General features: G+C 46.9%; 1 protein-coding gene across 16 annotated transcripts in view; it reads right to left on the bottom strand.

Annotated features, from left to right (window-relative positions):
- The window catches only part of NCOR2 (nuclear receptor corepressor 2), a 355,605-nt gene that overhangs the window by 129,605 nt on the left and 204,858 nt on the right, over positions 1–21,142 (bottom strand). For 14 of the 16 annotated variants that reach the window (XM_060269894.1, XM_060269902.1, XM_060269904.1 and 11 more), the window contains 2 exons: positions 10,512–10,648; positions 8,220–8,392 (listed from right to left, as the gene is read on the bottom strand). In XM_060269894.1, coding sequence (XP_060125877.1) covers positions 8,220–8,392; positions 10,512–10,648 — 310 coding nt within the window. The remainder of the gene's footprint in view (positions 1–8,219; positions 8,393–10,511; positions 10,649–21,142) is intronic. The other 2 variants (XM_060269899.1, XM_060269908.1) reach the window with 1 other exon arrangement.

Raw genomic sequence — 21,142 nt, 5'->3', positions numbered from 1 at the left:
TACTGGGACCTGCAGGAGGTCTTCAGTGAAGCGGAGTCCGACCACCTACCCCCGCACAGGCCTTTTGACTGCCAGATCAACCTGGTGCCAGGGGCGACGATACCCCCAGCCAAGCTGTACGCCATGTCAGACCAGGAGCTGGAGGATCTGCGCGCTTTCATCGACAAGAACCTCAAGCGGGGGTTCATAAGGGAAAGCAAGGCAGCAGGGGGCAGCCCGGTCTTCTGGGTGGACAAGAAAGACACGCAACAGCGCCGTCTTGTGGTGGACTTTAGACGGCTGAATTCGGTGACAGAGCCCGTGGCTTTCCCCATGCCCAGAGTGGATGATCTCCTGACAGCGGCACGCAGGGGCAAGATTTTCACCAAGCTGGACCTAAGGGGGGCGTACAACTTGATCAGGATCCGGGAAGGAGATGAATGGAAAACCACGATGTTCACGCCTCTGGGCTCTTTTGAATATCTGGTGATGCCCTTCGGTTTGCAAGGGGGCTCAGCATGCTTCCAGGCCTTCATGCACCACGTCCTGGGGTCCCTCCTCTTCAGGAAATGCTTGGTCTTCCTAGATGACATCCTTATCTACTCGAATGACCCAGTGCAGCATGTGAAAGATGTCAGAGAGGTGTTGCAACGCCTGAAGGAGCACCACCTGTATGTGAAGCTGGAGAAGTGCAAGTTTCACACCAAAGAGGTGGACTTCCTGGGCTACAAGCTGTCAGACAAGGGGCTGGCGATGGACAAGGACAAGGTGCAGGCCATCCTGGACTGGCACAGCCCCAGGACGCGCAAAGATGCCCAACGCCTACTAGGCTTCGCTAACTTCTACAGGAAGTTCATCAAGAACTTCTCTCGCGTTACGGCTCCCATCACGGACTGCCTGAGAGGCAAGCAGAAGTTCAAGTGGACACCAGAGGCGCAAGCAGCGTTCGAAAGCCTCAAGAGAGTGTTCGCCTCAGACCAAAACCTGTTCCATGTGGTGCAGGACGCGCCCCTACGCATTGAGACAGATGCTTCTGAAAAAGCTGTGGGCGCAATTTTGTTGCAACTGGACGCCAACAGGGAGTGGAGACCCTGTGCCTTCTTCTCCAGGAAGCTGACACAGCCTGAACGCAACTACACAGTGTTTGATAGGGAACTTCTTGCGATCTACGCTGCGTTCCAGCACTGGCGACACTTCCTGGTGGGCGCGAAGCACCCCATCCAGGTGTGCACAGACCACAAGAACCTGGAGTTCTGGAGAACTGCCAGGGTGCTCAACCAGCGGCAGATACGGTGGGCAGAGTTCTTCTCGAACTTCAACTTCTCCATCCACTACATCCCGGGGGAGCAGAATGTCAGGGCGGATGCCCTCTCCCGCAAGCCAGAGTACATGGAGGAGGAGGCGCCACCAGCCCCAAGGCACATTTTCCCCCCGTCGGCATGGTCCTGCGGAGCAGCTGTGGTGAGCGAGGCAGAACTCACAGCACTGACGGCAGCGGATGAATTTGCCAACCGCATCTTCAGAGAACTGAGAGGGGGGAGGGAGCAGGCAAAAGACTTTGCAGAACGCAGAGGGCTGCTTTTCTACAAGGGTGCGCTGTACCTACCCACCACCCAGCTTCGACGTACGGTCCTCAAGCAGATGCACGACAACCCTACAGCGGGGCATTTTGGAAGGGACAAAACCGCTCACCTAGTCATGAGACACTTCTGGTGGCCAGGGGTGCGGGAAGATGTTCGAGACTATGTAAGGGGCTGTACCACCTGCCAGCGGGCGAAGGTGGTCAGAGCAGCGCCACCAGGGTTGCTGGAGCCCTTAGCCACACCACACAGGCCGTGGGAAGTGGTGTCCATGGACTTCATCACAGATCTGCCTTCGTCCAGGGGTAAGACTGCAGTGTTGGTGGTGGTGGACCTTATGTCCAAAATGTGTCACTTTATACCGTGTGCCAGGGCAGTCTCGGCAGAAGAGACAGCCAAACTGTTTGTTGATCACATTTTCAGACTGCATGGATTACCTTTAAGGGTTATTTCGGATCGTGGCCGCCAATTTGTTTCCAGGTTCTGGCGGCGGCTCATGAACCTCCTGCAGGTGGAGGTCAGCTTGTCGACGGCTAGACACCCGCAGACCAACGGACAAGCGGAGAGGGTCAACGCCATTCTGCAGCAGTACCTGAGATGCTACGTCAGCCAGCGGCAAACGGACTGGGTGGATCGCTTGCCACTAGCAGAATTTGCCTACAACAATGCAGTGCACGTCTCCACAGGGGTGTCGCCCTTTAAGGCCAATTACGGGCGCGACCTCAGATCTTTCCCAGAGAGGGAGAGGGAGGAGGAGGAGGAGGAGGGCCCACAGGCTGAGGATTGGGCAGAGGAACTGGAGACGGTGCACCAGCAGCTCAGAGAACACTTGGAGAGGGCCAAGGAAGCGTACAAAAAGGGGGCAAATCGCCACAGGCGACAAGGGGAGGTCATCAGGGTGGGGGACAAGGTGTGGTTGTCCTCGGAGGGCCTTCCCACCAGAGGGAGGTGCAAAAAGCTGGCACCCAAAAGGCTGGGCCCCTTCACGGTCACGCAACAGGTAAACCCGGTGGCATACAGGCTGGCACTGCCAGAGGACATGAGGGTGCATCCAGTGTTTCATAGATCGCTGCTGTCGCCGTACAGGGAAAGCAGCAGGCTCCGAGACAGCGAACAAACCCCCGAGGGAGGGGGGGAGAGGGAAGGCAGGGAGCAACTCAATGAGGCCACGGCCATCCTGGATTCAAGGTGGGGGGTGGGGGGACTGGAGTACCTCATGGCATGGGAGGATGCTCCACCGTCCCAGAATGAATGGGTCCCAGCCACTCAGATACAGGAGGAATTCTTGGTGGAAGAATTTCACGCCCTCTTTCCCCACAGACCCAAGCCCTGGCACATGGAAAGGGAGGGGGAGGAGGAGGAGGCACGGGAGAGCAGCTCACCATGGCGCTGGGAAGCGGAGTTTGAGGAACCAGAGGATGAGGTATGGGTGTCACCGAGATCCACCCAGTCAGAGGAAGGAGCAGATTGGCAGAACGTTTTTACCCCCACCAGCTCTGACGCCACGGACTTTTTGGGATTCCCGTCCGCCCAGGCGGAAGGGGGGGGCTCGCAGGACTGGGGGGAGGTATTCACACCAACGGGCTCGGAGAGCACTGAGTTCTTAGGCTTCCAGTCGTCACCGACACATGGGGGGGGCCTGGGGAGGGGTGAAGGAGAGCTTGGGAGGGGGGTGGATGTGAGGGACAGGGGATATCGCGAAGTCCCTCCCCTCCTGAGTTCAAGCCCGTCCCCGAGCAAAGGGGAAAGCAGGGAGAGTTCCGATTCCAGTGGGGAAGCAGGAAGTCGTGTCCGAGGCTCAGGCAAGGTAGAGGAGCCAGGGTCCCAGGTGGGACAGGAAGGGGCAAGCAAGGGGGGAAGACCCATCCCTCCAACTCCAGAATTACGCAGGAAGAGGAGGGGCAAGAGGATGGGTCTGCCAAAGCTTTTGTGTTGGAGAAAGACGCGCCAAAAGCCATTAGGAGGTTCTGAAACCGACTGACAACATCGCTCCGTGTAAATAGCAATGACTTGAGCACTGTAAATACGCAGCACCAATAAAAGAATAAAATGCAGAGCTGCGTAGCGTCGTTACTCTGAAGTAGTCCACTCCGGCCACTGTGACAGTGTCTGTTGTGGGGGAGGAAGGGAAAGGAGAATGTTAGCCGCTTTGAGACTCCTTCGGGTAGTGATAAAGCGGGATATCAAATCCAAACTCCTCTTCTTCTTCATAGGTCAAATCCTGAGATTTCATCATACTATAATATTTTTAAATAGTCCAAAAATAATTTTTATTATTTATTATTTTTATAATTATAATAATTTTATTTTTATTATAATTTTCTTTCTTACAAATGGTTTTCTTATTTGTTTTTAAGCTGTCCTGGGATAGCATTTACGTTAATGGTACAGAGGGCATTGGCTCCACCAACTAATGATCTCCCTGCCTATATCCTACAAGTCTCAATGAGCACCAGCCACTGCTGGGTGCAGTTGCTATCCTTGCAATGGCCCAACATTCTGTGGTTTTACCCTCTGTGGAACTGCAGTCAAAGCAGAGGTATCGGGCAGGGGCTGAACCGGATAGTGCAGGAAGACTCCTAATTTTCAGACTTTAAATTTTTATTTCATGATTTCTACTTCCTATCTCAGCTTTCCATACTGAAACACAGTGCACAAGGGCTGCTTTGAAATTTTGTGTGCGAGTTAACTGTGCGTGTGTGAGAGCAGTTCGTTTCAAATCTTCCATCCTCTACTTGTAAAACATGTCAATTTTGGGGCAATCTGAAACCAAGGAGGAAGGTCTACAATAGCAAACCAATGTGACTTGTTCAGAAACACACACACAAACATACATACACACACAGGTATGTGTAAGGAAACTAGTTTCCGTTTCAAAATTGTTACTCTCTAAACCAGGGGTCAGCAACCTAAGGCCCATGGGTCGGAAGAGGCCCACGGAGGTTGTTTGACCAGCCCCCAAGCCGCCCCCGAACTGAGCTGCCTGCTCATGCACTGCGCTAAAACAGCGCAGTGCGGTGCAGGGACTCACTTCCGGGGCACCAAACACCGCGTCTGTGCATGTGCAGATGCCGAACATCGTGTCTATGCAGATGCCGAAAATCACAGGCACGCACGCTCACACATGCACATGATCTGGCCCACGGAAGGATCTCCGCGGGACCGAACTGCCCAGGCAAGATAAACCTTGCTGACCCCTGATCTAAACTAAGAGAAAATGTTATTTTGATTATAGTGAAAGATGTTTGGACAGCCTCCTTTATGGAGAGAAAAAATAGCCTTAGAGGCTCATTTAAAAGCTTCTGCAGAAAAAAAAAGTTGCAACAGTTCTAGAAAGACTTAAACAAAAATATAGAAAGCTAACAAGAGACAGGCAAGAGGAAAACTGCAATTCCCAAGGCCCATGTCTTGTTCAGAGTCAAGGGCTTGGGAGACAGAGGAGGGGCTGGCCTTCGCAGCTGGCTTGCCTTGCATGTCAACAGAGGTAGTTTCACCCTTTGCAAACTGATTCCCCATAATGAGACAAGCTCATATGTGTAAAGCATGTCGGGAAGAGGGTGAAAGGATGGAAGTTATCCAAGGAACTGGCATTGCCGGTTACTCTTCTACTCAGAAATCTAGCTCAGAAATCATTACAAAACCCGTGCAAAGCAGGCTCATTGGGGCAGTATGATTAGATTACAGCCATGTATGCTTGCCTAAAGTTGTATGTTGCTGAGAAAAGTTTAATTCAGGGTCTTTCCAGCTCATAACTTACTCTTTTCTTTTTCTACCCATGCTTTCAGACACTTTTATGAGGTCATAAAAATGTAAGAGCCTAACTGATCAGTGGCACCTCAGAAGCTCCATGTGCTCCAGTCCAGCCACTTTTTTACCTGCCCAAACCTGACATCAGCTTCAGGTAACTGGCAGGCCATTGCTTAGTCAAAATAGTCTGCAGGGGGGAGGCCTGGTAGGACCAACAAGACCAATGGACTTGAGGTCCCCCACACCCTGATTTAATACTTGAGAACATCCCCATGTAGGTCACATTACAAACAGTTACACATCCCTTGGGAAGACAGGCGAACAAATACCAGTGTACTGGAAAAAGCAAAGATCACCAGTGTTAAAGCAATGATTCTTCAACATCAACTTTGTTGGACTGGTCATGGGATTTGGATGCCTGATTATTCTCTTCCAAAGCAACTACTGTATTCGCAGCTTAAGAATGGAAAGTGAAATACTAGTAAAGGTAGAGGGACCCCTGACCATTAGGTCCAGTTGTGACCGACTTTGGGGTTGCGGCACTCATCTCGCATTATTGGCCGAGGGAGCCGGCCTCTTGTTCTCAAAGTGGTCAGCCAGTTGCTTATGGGAAGCTCACAAATGGGGCATGAGGCCACAGCACTCTCCAGCTCATGATGCACGGCAAGTGGTATTCAGAGTGTTGCTGCCTCAGGCACTGGAGTCAGTATGTACCCATCACAACTAGTAGTCATTGATAGTCTTATCCTCCACAAATTTGTGTAATCTTCTTTTGAAGCTGTCCAAATTGGCAGCCATTACCACATCTAGAGGTAACAAATTCTAGTTTGGCTATGCTCTGTGATAAAAGTTCTTCCTTTTGTCTTCCCTGAATCTTCCCATTATTTAGCTTCATTGAATGTCCCTGAATTCTAGTACTGCACCTACTTTCTCCACAGCACCCATACATTTTATACACCTCTAAAACTGCCTTTCCAATTGCTTAATCATCTAGTGCTTGGGTTGATTAATCTACCAGTTAAACTCAATTAAAGCTACAGCCTTGGTTGGTATATATTCCAGCCCAGGAATACACACATGTCCTTTTCCCTGGCTGAGATTTCTCAGTATTCCAAGGCCCTCAAGTGGTTGAGAGGGGAAACTCTTCTAAAGTTTGCACACCAAGATGCAAGTGAGCAGAAGAAAACTGCTTTATAAGATGATCCCAGTATACCTGAAGGAGCGTCTCCTCCCCCATCATTCTGCCCGGACACTGAGGTCCAATGCCGAGGGCCTTCTGGCAGTTCCCTCACTGCAAGAAGCAAAGCTACAGGGAACCAGGCAGAGGGCCTTCTTGGTAGTGGCGCCCACCCTGTGGAACACCCTCCCAGCAGATGTCAAAGAGATAAATAACTACCTGACATTTAGAAGACATCTGAAGGGAGCCCTGTTCAGGGAAGTTTTTAATGTGTGACATTTTAATGTATTTTAAATTTTTGTTGGAAGCCGCCCAGAGTGGCTGGGGAAACCCAGCCAGATGGGCAGGGTACAAGTAATAAATTATTATTATTATTATTATTATTATTATTATTATTATTATTATTAACCCCAAAGCATCTCATTTCTTGTTCTAGTAAGTAACCCCAAGTTGTGAGAAGAAATTAACCCCGGCTCCCCAAAACACCCATGCAATTACTAAAGACAGTTGCAAGCAGTTGCAGATGCTCATTCTCAGCACAACTCTGGAGATAATTCCAAACAATGAGATAAAAAACAGAAGTGGGCAGTAACACCACCAGATTCTCCTTGTGTTAGGATCCATGGCCACATTCTGCTCCTAAGAACAGCCAGCCACAAATGCCTGTGGGCCCTTGCAAGCAGAACATGAAGTGAGGGGATACAGCTCAGTGGCAGAGCATGTGTTTGGCATGCAGAAGGTCACAGGTTCAATTTCTTTAAGCCAGCACCTGTTAGCTGACTGATGGTGATGGCAAGCCTCCCTTGCAACAAACAACTGGGAGTGCTTCAATATGTAAGGCTCCCGATTGTACACTGGTCTCTCCACTGGCTCCTCATCTGGGGCAGGTGGGCAGGGGTTGGAGACAACCGTCTTTGGGGGCAAATCAGTCCACCAGGCCAGAGGTTTCCCATCCCTCAGGCAAACATTAATGATCATCCCAGAGCACAACAGATACATTTTCCCAGGGGCTACAGTCTATTTTGTGCACCTGCTAGAATTACCTGAAGATATTCAGGTGTTTCCCCATATAAACTGTCCTGGATCCTGAGATCATATTCTGAGGCCCTTCTCCATATGCCTCCTCCTCATGAAGTCTGGAGGGTGGCAACACAAGAATGGGCCTTTTCTGCAGTGGCTCCCTGTTTGTGGAATGCCCTCCTGAGATTCACCTGGTGCCTTCATTATATATATTTTAGGCACCAGGCAAAAATGTTCCTCTTCAACCAGGTCTTTGGATGATTAATATTCTACAGCCTTTTAAATGTGTTTGTGGGAAGGGGGGATTATTGTTTTGCTGTTTTATTTTATTTATTTTCATGTTTTCCTCCACTAGTTTATTCTGTGAACTGCCCCAATATCTTATGATAAAAGGCACTATATAAATCGAAAAGATAAGATAGACAGATAAATAGATAGAGCTGACAAAGTTTCAGTCCCCACACATGTTGTGTATGCTTCTGGAGGAAGGGTGGTATATATAAACTGAATGAATGGACAAACAAACAAACAAACAAACAAAAACAAGCAAGCCATTCATACGCTAAATAATATAATCAACAGTAACTAACTATATGAGTCTCTCTCCCCGCCCCCCGCCCCCCGCTACTGGGCTCCTGCCTATTGGTTGCATGCTTCACTTCGCCTACCCAGATGCCACCTCCTCCCTCCATGCCACAGAGGTAGCTGCTCCATACCCAGTTCTGCATTCTGCTGGGGAGCAACCACTTCCTCGCTGTTGGCTTCGCTGGCCATGGAGCGGGTGATGCGGCCCTTGCGCCGGCCCTGGCTGTTGGCGGTTTTGCGCCCTTTCGAAGCAACGGCTTCTTTCTCGTCATTGTCCTCACCAGACGTATCCTCGTTCTTCTCCCTGTGCGAGCCAGAGTGGGGGGAACAGAAGAAAACTATCACCATCAACCTGTGGTATTGATTTCCCTTGCCTCTCCTTCTTGCAAGAGAGGCACTTTCCCCACTTTGTTCTCTCTGTCTTGCAGAGGGCTGCAGTTTCTCAGCCACAGCTGTTGAGGGACCTAACAGAGACAGGTTGAACACCAGGGCAGCCAAATCATCTTGGCTCTGTCTCCTTGTTTATCTTCCCAAAAGGGATCAGCTGAGAAAGGCATCACGAAGCCCGGATGCCACAAAGCCAGATGCTCCTTCAAGCCAAGGATTAAGCCCCATTAAAGAAAGTAAGCAAACATATGCCAAATCATCCACAGAAGTCAAGTGGTGCTCACTTCACCTCCCTGTTAACCGGAGGACATGCCAAGTCTCTATGGCAATGCTCTGTTGCACAAGCAGCAGGATCAAGCTCAACAGTCCCTGCACTAGCATGTTCCTGCAATGTAGTGGGACAGACACCCAAGCAGCACTGTTGCAGCAACGCACCAAGATGCAACAGTACACAAGGGCAAAAGGAAGTGGCATAGATGCACCCTGTGCAAAGTTTTGTGCAAATGACACCGGGGAAGACACACAAAAAATCCTGCTGGATCACAACAAAAGGTCCCTCTGGACCTGAGGTAGGGGACCTTTGGCCCTCCAGATGTTGCAGAGCAGCCAATAGTCAAGGCTGATGTGAGTTGTAGTCTAAATAATCTGGAGGGCCAGACCACTATCTTGTTTCATACTGTAGCCAACGCAGGCCTCTGGGAAGCCCACAACAGCTCAAGTGTGCTGCATCAGAAAATACGTCTCAAGCACTTTTTGATAACAGCATAAAAAAGCTTTCCCTGAGAGTTTCCTTGAAACTCACTGACAGCCATTCAACACTGTGCAACTGTGGGTCTGCACACACCTTTTCATTTATATATCGCTTTCTGTTTAAAAAAAATATGGAACACTTCACTAATTTGCATGAATTCCTATTTCTATTTGGTTCTCCACTGTTACATTTGTGTTAGAAATTGTCCTTATCATGTCACTGTTATAGCAGTTCATCTACTCCCCCACCATCCCAATCTGCTCCTTATCACTGTGTGTGTTGTGTTGTGTTGTTTAGTGTCTCTGCAGTGAGTGCCTAGCAACTTCAATCAGAAAAAGATATTGGATAGCAATTCCAGGACTTGGAGAGTTGCTGCCAGTCAGGGTGCATTTGGATGTGGGGTTTGCTGCAGTACCGGTAGTCTTCCTGGTTATAATGCTAGTGCTTCTGTCCCTGTCCCCAACATTCATTTTACACTGCATTACCCGATTGGTTACGGATCTGTGGCTTTCCGATCAGTATGCTGCCATGTCATGCTAAATATCATTTACACCAGGGGGTGGGGTGCAGCACAATAGCATACGTCAATGGACATGCCGCCACTATTTATGCTTGCTTCTGTTCCCTCATGACCCCCCCATGGAAACAACAGAAAAGAACTGGATGCCAGAATACTGCCCCAAATATCAACATAGGCATGACCCACAAAAACCGCAGGAAAATCACAGCGCGAAACTCCAGCAATTTTCTGGGCTAACAGGGTTAAGCAATTAAAACAGAAATGAACACTAAACCTCCACCAGATTCTGCTAGATTTCCAGAAGCGGCTTTTATGATGTGTGAAAGATCACATAAAAGGTGGGAATTATCAGGTGAGGAAACACCAGGAAAATGGAATAAAGTAGCTTCAGAGTAGCCAATACTCTGGAGAACTGCTGCCAATATTGCTGCCATATTGTACACAATATTGGTACACTGCAGACAAACCAATTCTCTGACAGATTACAAGAAAGCTTCATATGTAGGTCAGGGACTATGTGGAACAAGATTAGTATTTTGTTTAGGAAAACTATGCTTTGCCTTTCCCCTAATGCTTTCATTTTATATTTTCACTATATTGTGTGCCATCTGGGACTAGGCCTTGAGCCTTGACTCTGCTGGCCAATGTCTGGAGAACGGAGCGCTTCTGCCTTGCACCTTGGAGGCAGGAAGAGGGAGCTGGTAAGCAGGTGCTGTCGTGCTGGCTCTTTGGTTGCTGGAAGGGAAGAGACGTGGTCAGACTTACTTTGTCAGTTCCTCTTTGTCGTTTTCTGCTTCTGGCTTCTCTTCCTCCTTCTCTGTGTCTTTCTCCTTTTCTTTTTCATCTTTCTCGTCTTGGCTGCTACGGGGCATCTGTTGTTGCTGTTGCTGCTGCTGTTGCTGCTGAGAAATGGAGAAAAGGGAAGCCAAAACCAATGAGCACCTGGGTGACAATCAAGGGATGCCAGACACACACCAAGGCAGGGAGAGTTAAAAGGAAAGGAGAAAAAGAAAAGCCCCCCCCCCCCCGGGCAAATCCTTCACATTGTGACTGATTTTTTTTGTGACTGAATGCAATTAGAAGGCAATCATTTTATTTTATGTTTTCAAGTTATTTATATGCCTTCCGCCAATAAAAGAATATATTTTCAGGGTGGATTATAAAGAAAACAATAAAGCCAGAGTAGAATCCTTTATTTATTTAGATTTCTTGCCCACTCCAAACCATAGGGTCCCACGTTGGGTTACAACAGTAAAATAAACAATTATAAAACAAACAAAACAGTTACAACAATAACCCAGGGAAAGGGTAAAAACAATTCCATACAGACAGCTGTTCCATCTATAAAGATGACACAAACATTGGGCGGCCTCCAACAAACACGTCCCATCAGTGCAAGGAGTTTTGTTTGCGCAATGGGGCTTTTCTGCCTCTCCTCCCCCTCGTGCACCCTTTGCCCTCTCCAACTCAGGTTTCCACCCTGAATATTTCCATCAGCTGTCCCCACCACCTTAATGTCTCTTCTTAGACTCATAGAATTGTAGAATTGGAAGGGACCCAAAAGGACCCAATGCAGGAAACACAATTAAAGCACCCCCCTGCACTTCTTTGTGGGAATTGTTCCCATAAACCTACGTCCTAAACGAGGTAGAAATCCAGGTCTAATGTGCCAACACATATATCTTTTACTCTGGGAAACATAAGTGATGTGCCAAGCCATTCCAAACAACATGCTTGCACACACACACACACACACACACACACTATTGTTAAACCATCTGTGTGGCCAGGATGCAACAGTGGAAAGTATTTAATGCAAGGGCTGGGGAGGAATATCTGGCACTGCATTTTGGGTATGCCAGCTTTCCATGTAAGAGCCAACTTTCTGCGAAAGGAGCTAGATTCTTTCACTCACAATGGGGAGAACAAATACGCCCATGTCGCATCCCGCAATTAATACTCTTCCCATAAGCATTCCGCAACAACAATTTACACAACATGCAAGTTACTCCTGGAAGTGTTTCATCTACATGGTCTATTCTTTTCCAAGATTTGCCATTTAGAAGTGCTGCAGCAAGGTTAAGAGGAAGGCAAGAATGGAGGGAGGCGGGTGTGGAGATTTCCCCATACTTTCCCCTGCTGAACCAACCAAAATGATGGTCAAGAAGGCAATGCTAGATATAAACTGCGTCACAGAAACTTAGGAAGCCGCTTTATACTGAGTCAAGACTATTGGTCCACGTATTTCAGTGTTGGAAGAACTGCTGCCAGTGTAGACCAATATTTCAGACGGGGTTTCCCTAAGCCCTACCTGGAGGTGCCAGAGATTGAACCTGGGACCATCTGCATGCAGAAGAAATGCCCAACCCTGAGCCACAGCCCTTCCCCCAAGATGAAAGGCGTCACAAATAAGAAGGTTGGGGAGAAAGGAGTAGAGTGCACAAGGTGCTGAGAAAGGAAGGAGGAGATCTCTCCTTCTGCCAAAAGCAACATGAGTCTAATCTTCTCATCCAGTGTAGTGTAGTGGTTAAGAGCAGCAGACTCGTAATCTGGGGAACAGGGTTCGCGTCTCCGCTCCTCCACATGCAGCTGCTGGGTGACCTTGGGCTAGTCACACTTCTTTGAAGTCTCTCAGCCCCACTCACCTCACAGAGTGTTTGTTGTGGGGGAGGAAGGGAAGAGGAGAATGTTAGCTGCTTTGAGACTCCTTCGGGTAGTGATAAAGCGGGATATCAAATCCAAACTCTTCTTCTTTTTCTTCTTCTCATCCTTGATGCACTTTCTAGCTGCTGATGGGTTTAATGGGAGTGGCCACCCAAGAGAAGAATGTCTGCAAAAGCTAGAACTAGCACGCACCCTGCACAAATCTACTTTGACCACTGGAAGAGAAAATCACAGCTGGCAAAGCATGCCTGTATCTAGGCTCCATTGCCTGTGCTAGTTGGGTCTGCAGTCGTGCCTAGCCCTGAGCTGGTCCCAAATGCTAAGTTCCTTGAGGACATACCAGACACTCCACAGGTCGTGGACCTTGGGGAGAAGGCATGGTCTCCTGGAACCAACATTTAGGATATTCTTGAGGGGCCCACTGGTAGGAGGGCTGTTGAAGAGGCCACTGGTAGGAGGGCTGTTGTTAGGAGGCCATGGAACCAATCCTCTGTGCTTGAGAACACTGGCACCAAAAGGTCCAGGTCCAGGCTGAAAAGAGATGGCATAGCCTGCATCCATGGACAGAGTTGTGACATGGCTTCTAATTAAAAGGATCTACTTGTGAGTACACAATCCTTGAAACTTATTTACTACCAGCAGGTGTGGTTAGTGTGTGGTCTAAGAGGCCACACTATATCAGGTCTCCCTCTTGAGCTCTGCAGCTGTTGGAAATGACACAGATCTCTGGTGTCTGGGTCCTGATTCCCCTGGATTGCTGTCTTTTCCCTTACCTGTGCTATTGACCTTAGACTAACCCTTTTCAACTATGAGTCCTCAGATGCTGTTGGACTACAACACCCATCATCCCTACCCAGCATGGTCAGTGGACAGGGATGAAGGGAATTGAAGTTCAAGAACATCTGGGAACCCAAGGTTAAGAAAGGTTGCCTTAGACTGTAGCTTGACCCAGCCTCTGGATCATGTTTTGGACTTAGACTGGTTCCATGTGCTTGGCTTTGGCTTGTTGAGATTATGCTACAGCGTGAACCCTACTTTCTTGGATCAGTGGTTTGCTAAAAGACCTTACCTCCTGGGACTGAAACTCTAGCCTCTGGGGGCAACTCTGAGGGTATGGCACCTGTTGGGAGTCCAATGGCACCTTCAGGATGCCAGTTAGCAAAGGCCACCCCCTTCAGAACTCACAGCATGATCAGAAGGCCCAGGAACCAGAACTAGGATTTCAGCAACCTCCTGGCTGACCCTGCGGGGAAGGCCATAGCAGGCTCTATTAAACAGAATGGGAAGGTTCTACAAAGAACATCCTGCTTCCCCTCCAGCTCAAGAAGAGACTTTAGCAGCTGCTTTACCTTTAAAGTTGTCAAAAGAGAGAAATCAAAAGCTGAATCAGACATGCGTGGGAGGAGCAGCTGGAAGTGAATCACTGGAAGGTGACAAGAAAGCTGGAGGATGTGGCTGTCATACCAGTTTACTCTACTCTACACAAAAAATCCCTTTATTGAAAAAGGGAAAGAAAGAAAAGGAAGCACAACTCTAGTAGAAACACACATGCACGATCACACACGCACTCCAGCTGCCTCAATCGGTGCTTTTGCAAAATGCTTCTTTGGTGACTAAGGAGACACATTGGGCTTCAAAGAGTCACATCTTTTAAGAATGCTAGAAGATCAAGCACCTCCTCAAACCCTTTGACTGCAAAGGGCACCTACCGCAGCAGTAGACTGTGGCGTTGCTAGTGCCGTTACTATAAAATATATTTTATGGCTGCAGAAGTATGACAATGGAACATTTATTGTTGCATCCACAACGTTTCGAAAGAAAGAAGGTAAATTGATCTCATGGGATGAGATGGAGGAAGAGGAAGGAAATCCAAGCAACTTCCACCTAAAACATTGTCAGCTTCACCCCCAAATGGGTATAGGAACTTTCTCATTCTAGACATCAAAGAAAACACCCAAACTATAGTCCATGAGCTTTATTCAGTTTGTCCACAGCACAACTGCAGGAAACATTCATATTGATTTTTACTGTATTTTTATTGATTCTTTTCTTTCTTACACTGTATTTTATTGTACTACCATCTCAGTTAGATGGAATGCAAACTGTAATGCAATAAAATACAATAAAAAGTAATAAAAATACAATTAAAAATCAAACAGCCTCTTTGCAATTGCTGCAACAGGCAGAAACATTATTATCCCCAAAGACATTCAGTAATTTCAAGTGCTCCATGCGAGAAAAGGTCTGGTGACCACTCCACTAAAGGACAAGTTCTTTGGAGAAACCACCTGTTCACGTCCAGGCAACCCAAAGAAGATGAATGAAAAAAACAGTTCAGAACAAAAACAAAAAAGTAACTTGGGAGCTCACAGAAATGAGATCAAAACTGGGAACTTTATAAAGGTACGCATCTGGGTTGCAAAGGGAGCACAATCCCCATTGAGTTCAGTTTATTTACTGCACTTGTGTCCTCCATGAAGCTCAAGAAAGCATACGTGGTTCTCCCACCTCCTACAACAACCATATGAGGTACCGGTAGGTTAGGCTGAGAGGAAACGTCTGGCCCAAGATCCTTCAGCAAGCTTCATGGCTGAGTGGGAACTTTGGGTTGTATTCAACTAACTTCCACTCAAGAGCAGACTCATTAAAATGAATGACCATGATTAACTTAGGCCCAGTAATTTCAATGGGTCTACTCTGAGGAAATGTTAGCTGAATACAAGCCTTCAATTGTGATCTCCCCAGGCCTAGTCCAAAACTAACCACTACGCTCTGCTGGTCCTTACATTGTCTCCAATTATGTCAGGACAGGGCTGCACCTATAGGCTTGGTCATGGCAGCCCTTGGTGCGCCACCAGGCCTTAGTCAGCGTCAGGCTTCAGAAGGTCAGGTTCTGAGAAGAGGATGAAAGGGTACGACCACGACATTCACAATATCGGGAACGTGATGCTTCTGTTAAAGCAGATGATGTACAGGTAATGCTGATCGGAGGTTCTTCCTCAGTTTTATTTATTATATTTCTATACCACATTTCTTCCATTTTATCCTCACAGGGAGCCTGTAAAAGTAGGTTTGGCTGAGAGGCAGAGACTGGCCCAAGGCCATGCAATGAGCTTCATGGCTCAGTGGGGATTTCAACGCTGGATATAGGCTGAGGGACAGGTTCCAAGACAGCAGTCAAGCATCAGAAGGAGAAGAAACAGGTCCACAGTCAAAATCAGGCAAGGGTCAAATTCTTAGGCAGCATCCACAGACTGCAAGAGCAAGCACAGAGGCCAGGGATTTATAAGGTGGACAGGGATTGGCCCTTTTGGTCAGCTGACTGGGTGTCCAGTTAGGCTGTTACCACAACCCAGATGGTGCCTTGAAATCCCAGAGCATAGTCTACTGGGCTTCCAGAGCTGGTGGAACAATAATGCAAGGACCATCAGCTCATCTGCATAAGAGGCCCCCCTCACCTCACCCCCCCCAAAAGAACAAGCCATGTGACCTATGTCTCACTAAGCAACACCAGCATCCTCTGCCTGGATGGATAAGGAAGCAGTGCAGGCTTCTGCTTAATGTTTTCCTGAACTCTTTTAACTCCTCTCCCTTTGAACGACTGAAGGAGGTGGATCGGCAGCGGGAGAACCTTGGAGCCAGCAATCATCTCAGATAAAGAACTGGAAAATTCAGAAAAGGGCTCCCCACCTGCTGGCAACCAAACAGTTATCAAGAACACTCTGCCACAGTTGGCTTGATTAAGTCCTTCAGCCTTTGTCAACCAGATGCCCTCCAGATGTTTTGGACTAGAGCTCCCACTGGGTCCAGCCAGTAGGGCCTATCCCCACATTACACAGAGATGACAAAACTCTGTACCAGTTTTACATTTTTCTTAAGCCACTCCCCACCCACATATGCACACCAAACACCCCTTTATGTAGTAAACACACCAGGGAGCTTCATCACCACCAGCCCTATGCCCCACAAACATTGTATTAATTTACTCTGAGATTTCCACATGGAAGGGCATTAGAACATTATACATCAGGGGTAGGCAACCTAAGGCCCATGGGCCGGATCGATGCGGCCCAATTGCCTTCTCAATCAGGCCCATGGATGGTCCAGGAATCTGCATGTTTTTACATGAGTAGAATGTGTCCTTTTATTTAAAATGCATCTCTGGGTTATTTGTGGGGCCTGCCGGGTGTTTTTACATGAGCAGAATGTGTGTTTTTATTTAAAACGCGTCTCTGGGTTATTTGTGGGGCATAGGAATTCGTTCTTTATTTTCTTCAAAATATAGTCTGGCCCACCACATGGTCTGAGGGTGACCGGCCCACAGCTGAAAAAGGTTGCTGACCCCTGTTATACATAATCGAACATACCAGCAGAGGTACTGGTATCTCACAGCTTGCTGCAGAAAATGTAGTTCTGCTTGCAGAATTCAATGACCTTTGGTTAAACTTAGACCAGAACAAAGATACATAAATGAGAAAATGGATGTGAGATTTGGATCAAGGAATAACCAGGAAACAATGGAAATGGATTTGGAACAACTTCCATTCCAATATAATTCTAGCAGACCTAAAGGAGAACTATTTTAAAACCCTCTATCAGCGATATTTAGCACCTTAAATTGAATTTAATATATAAATTAGGATCAGAGAAATGTTGGAGATATGGATTAAATAAAGCAGATTACTTGCAAATCTTCTGGGATTGTTCTCAAAGAGAAATATTCTGGAAATCTATTCAGGCTAATATCTCTGATATATTAGGATATTACATACCCTTGGAACCTAAAATATTTCTGCTTGGTTATCCAAAATATGTTATTCTGGAAAATGATCAAGAACTAGCTGCTAAGATTGTTGCAGCTAAAAATGGAGGTGGGGGCAATTTGTCGTACTATATCTCAGTGAATTGAGAAAAATTGGTCCATAGAAACTAAATTACTACAAAAGAATACATATAAACCAGCCTAACAGCTTTATGGAGAAATGGGCATTTTGGGGTAATGTTTTGGAACAAGTTCAATGAAAATGTTCGACCTTATGCTGCTTTCAACCAGCTGTGACAGCATTTCCTTCTGCTCTTTATCTTTGGTTTATTTTCATAAACAAACAAACAAACAAACAAACAGTAGGTCAATTCTTAGGTAATGGGCAATCCTGGAGGCTGCTTAGCAAGCAACAAACTGACAAACGTTCAATCAAAACATAGAAACATAGAATCATAGAGTTGGAAGAGACCACAAGGGCCATCCAGTCCAACCCCCTGCCAAGCAGGAAACACCATCAAAGCATTCTTGACAGATGGCTGTCAAGCCTCTGCTTAAAGACCTCCAAAGAAGGAGACTCCACCACACTCCTTGGCAGCAAATTCCACTGTCGAACAGCTCTTACTGTCAGGAAGTTCTTCCTAATGTTTAGGTGGAATCTTCTTTCTTGTAGTTTGAATCCATTGCTCCGTGTCCGCTTCTCTGGAGCAGCAGAAAACAACCTTTCTCCCTCCTCTATATGACATCCTTTTATATACAGTGGTACCTCTACTTACAAATTTAATGAGTTCCGAACGCACATGTGTAAGTCGAAAAAAATTGTAAGTCGAATCCCATAGGAATGCATTGGGAGAAAAAAAATCGTAAGTAGAAGCAACCCTATCTAAAAATTCGTAAGTAGAAATAATCCTATCTAAATCGCATCCAAGATGGCGGACGGAGCTCTATTTGTAAGTAGAAACATTCATAAGTAGAGTTATTCGTAAGTAAAGGTACCACTGTATTTGAACATGGCTATCATATCACCCCTTAACCTTCTCTTCTCCAGGCTAAACATGCCCAGCTCCCTAAGCTGTTCCTCATAAGGCATTGTTTCCAGGCCTTTGGCCATTTTGGTTGCCCTCCTCTGGACACGTTCCAGCTTGTCAGTATCCTTCTTGAACTGTGGTGCCCAGAACTGGACACAGTACTCCAGGTGAGGTCTGACCAGAGCAGAATACAGTGGTACTATTACTTCCCTTGATCTAGATGCTATACTCCTATTGATACAGCCCAGAATTGCATTGGCTTTTTTAGCCACTGCATCACACTGTTGACTCATGTCAAGTTTGTGGTCTACCAAGACTCCTAGATCCTTTTCACATGTACTGCTCTCAAGCCAGGTGTCACCCATCCTGTATTTGTGCCTTTCATTTTTTTTGCTCAAGTGTAGTACTTTACATTTCTCCCTGTTAAAATTCATCTTGTTTGCTTTGGCCCAGTTGTCTAATCTGTTAAGGTCATTTTGAAGTGTGATCCTGTCCTCTGGTGTATTAGCCACCCCTCCCAATTTGGTGTCATCTACAAACTTGATCAGGATGCCATCAAGCCCATCATCCAAATCATTGATAAAGATGATGAATAAGACTGGGCCCAAGACAGAACCCTGTGGCACCCCACTAGTCACTACTCTCCAGGATGAGGAGGAGCCATTGATGAGCACCCTTTGGGTTCGGTCAGTCAGCCAGTTACAAATCCACTGAATGGTAGCATTGTCTAGCCCGCATTTTACCAGCTTCCTTACAAGAATACCATGGGGCACCTTGTCAAAGGCCTTGCTGAAGTCATCTTCCCATGCCCCAAAGATACTGCAACTGGGAGGCTATACTCCAAATACAGCTAGCTGGCTGCATCAAATGTGGTCCAGAGGGAGCCATCACAATTCCCTGGCTATAAACCAGAATGATGGTCTGGTTTTAAAACAGCTCTGGACTCAGCCTCCAGGAAAGCCTCTATAATGGAACTCTGGATGCCAGCGTTTGTCTTTAAGGTTGTGTTCAAAACAAAGATGTCAATTCAGTGCTCAGTTACAGGCAAGAAACAGCAATACACACACACACACACACACACACACACACACGGTGACACGTGGGGCTTTCTGTTATTGTTGATCCATGTGATTGTGCTGCAAACGGATGTTAGCAGGTTATCGAGGCACACAATGTCCCAGTGCAGTGAGGTAAAATATTAATTAGGCTTGGATCTGGCAGGTGGTTGAATCCCAGAAGTGCCACAAGAAGGACACTCTTTCTTAGCCTCCATTGCCCATAGTTACAGTGACAGTTCCACTGAAACGCTGTTGCGAAATAAAAGGGTTATATAAATAAATGGACACTTGCTGAATTACCCCAAATACCGTTCTAGTTAAGGGTTAGCCAGCATGGTGCCCTCCAGACTACAATCAACCCTGACCACTGGCCAAACTGACTGGGGTTGATGGGAACTGGAGTCTGCACAATCAGCATAGGCCAGGACTCCCTGGTCCTGAATGGGGTAATTGTGTCCCTGAAGGACCAGGTGCGCAGCCTGGGAGTCATTTTGGACTCACAGCTGTCCATGGAGGCGCAGGTTAATTCTGTGTCCAGGGCGGCTGTCTACCAGCTCCATCTGGTACGCAGGCTGAGACCTACCTGTCCACAGACTGTCTCCCAAGAGTGGTGCATGCTCTGGTTATCTCTCGCTTGGACTACTGCAATGCGCTCTATGTGGGGCTACCTTTGAAGGTGACCCAGAAACTACAACTAATCCAGAATGCGGCAGCTAGACTGGTGACTGGGAGCGGCCGCCGAGACCACATAACACCAGTCTTGAAGGATCTACATTGGCTCCCAGTACGTTTCTGAGCACAATTCAAAGTGTTAGTGCTGACCTTTAAAGCCCTAAATGGCCTCGGTCCTGTATACCTGAAGGAGCGTCTCCACCCTCATCGTTCTGCCCAGACACTGAGGTCCAGCGCCGAGGGTCTTCTGGCGGTTCCCTCATTGCAAGAAGCCAAGTTGCAGGGAACCAGGCAGAGGGCCTTCTCGGTGGTGGCGCCTGTCCTGTGGAACGCCCTCCCATCAGATGTCAAAGAGAAAAACAGCTACCAGATTTTTAGAAGACATCTGAAGGCAGCCCTGTTTAGGGAAGCTCTTAATGATTGGTGTTTTAATGCATTTTTAATACGGTATTTAATTTTAAATATTTAAAAATTAAAATAAAATTAAAATATTTAATATTTTGAAGCCACCCAGAGTGACTGGGGAAACCCAGCCAGATGGGTGGGGTATAAATAAATTAATTATTAATATTAATATTAGGGTTCAACGCCCTCTGGGCACCTAGTTGTGTGAATGTCCCAACAGCATGGAGCCTCTATACAAATGGCCTGTTATCGGGTTGCAGTTAAAAGTGTATTCTTGTGCAAATATGCCCTACACACTAAAAATAATTTTATTATTTGTACCCTGCCCATCTGATTGAGTTAAAAAGAAACTCGATCTTAAAATCTGTTTCCATTTTTCTTAGGGAAAACTCCTTTAAATTACTACACACTGGGCATCACACTTCTCTGCAAATGTTAAAAATGTTTTCCTCTATGTCACCTAATAGTTGGAGGGGTTGCAACAAACTTGGTATATATTATCATTTTTTGTGGGAATGTAAGCTGGTGCAAGATTTTTGGAACTGAATTTTGCCAGAAATGATGACTATTACTAAAGAAACTATTGATTTTTACAGAATATTTTATATTAGCAGCACAAATAGTAATTGCAACTATGCAATTTCAATGGAAAACAGCCCCAAATCTTACCCTGGACACTTGGTACCACTCACTCTGAAATACAGCTTTGAAGGAGAATATTGTGCCTAATTTGAGACCAACAAGGACAGGCACCTCCAGACACTAATAAATAAATAAATAAATAAATAAATAAATAAATAAATAAAT

Source organism: Zootoca vivipara, chromosome 17, assembly GCF_963506605.1.
Source record: "Zootoca vivipara chromosome 17, rZooViv1.1, whole genome shotgun sequence".
NCBI lineage: Eukaryota > Metazoa > Chordata > Lepidosauria > Squamata > Lacertidae > Zootoca > Zootoca vivipara.
The sequence above is the reverse complement of the archived record's forward strand: the minus strand, read 5'-3'. Positions and strand labels throughout refer to the sequence as shown.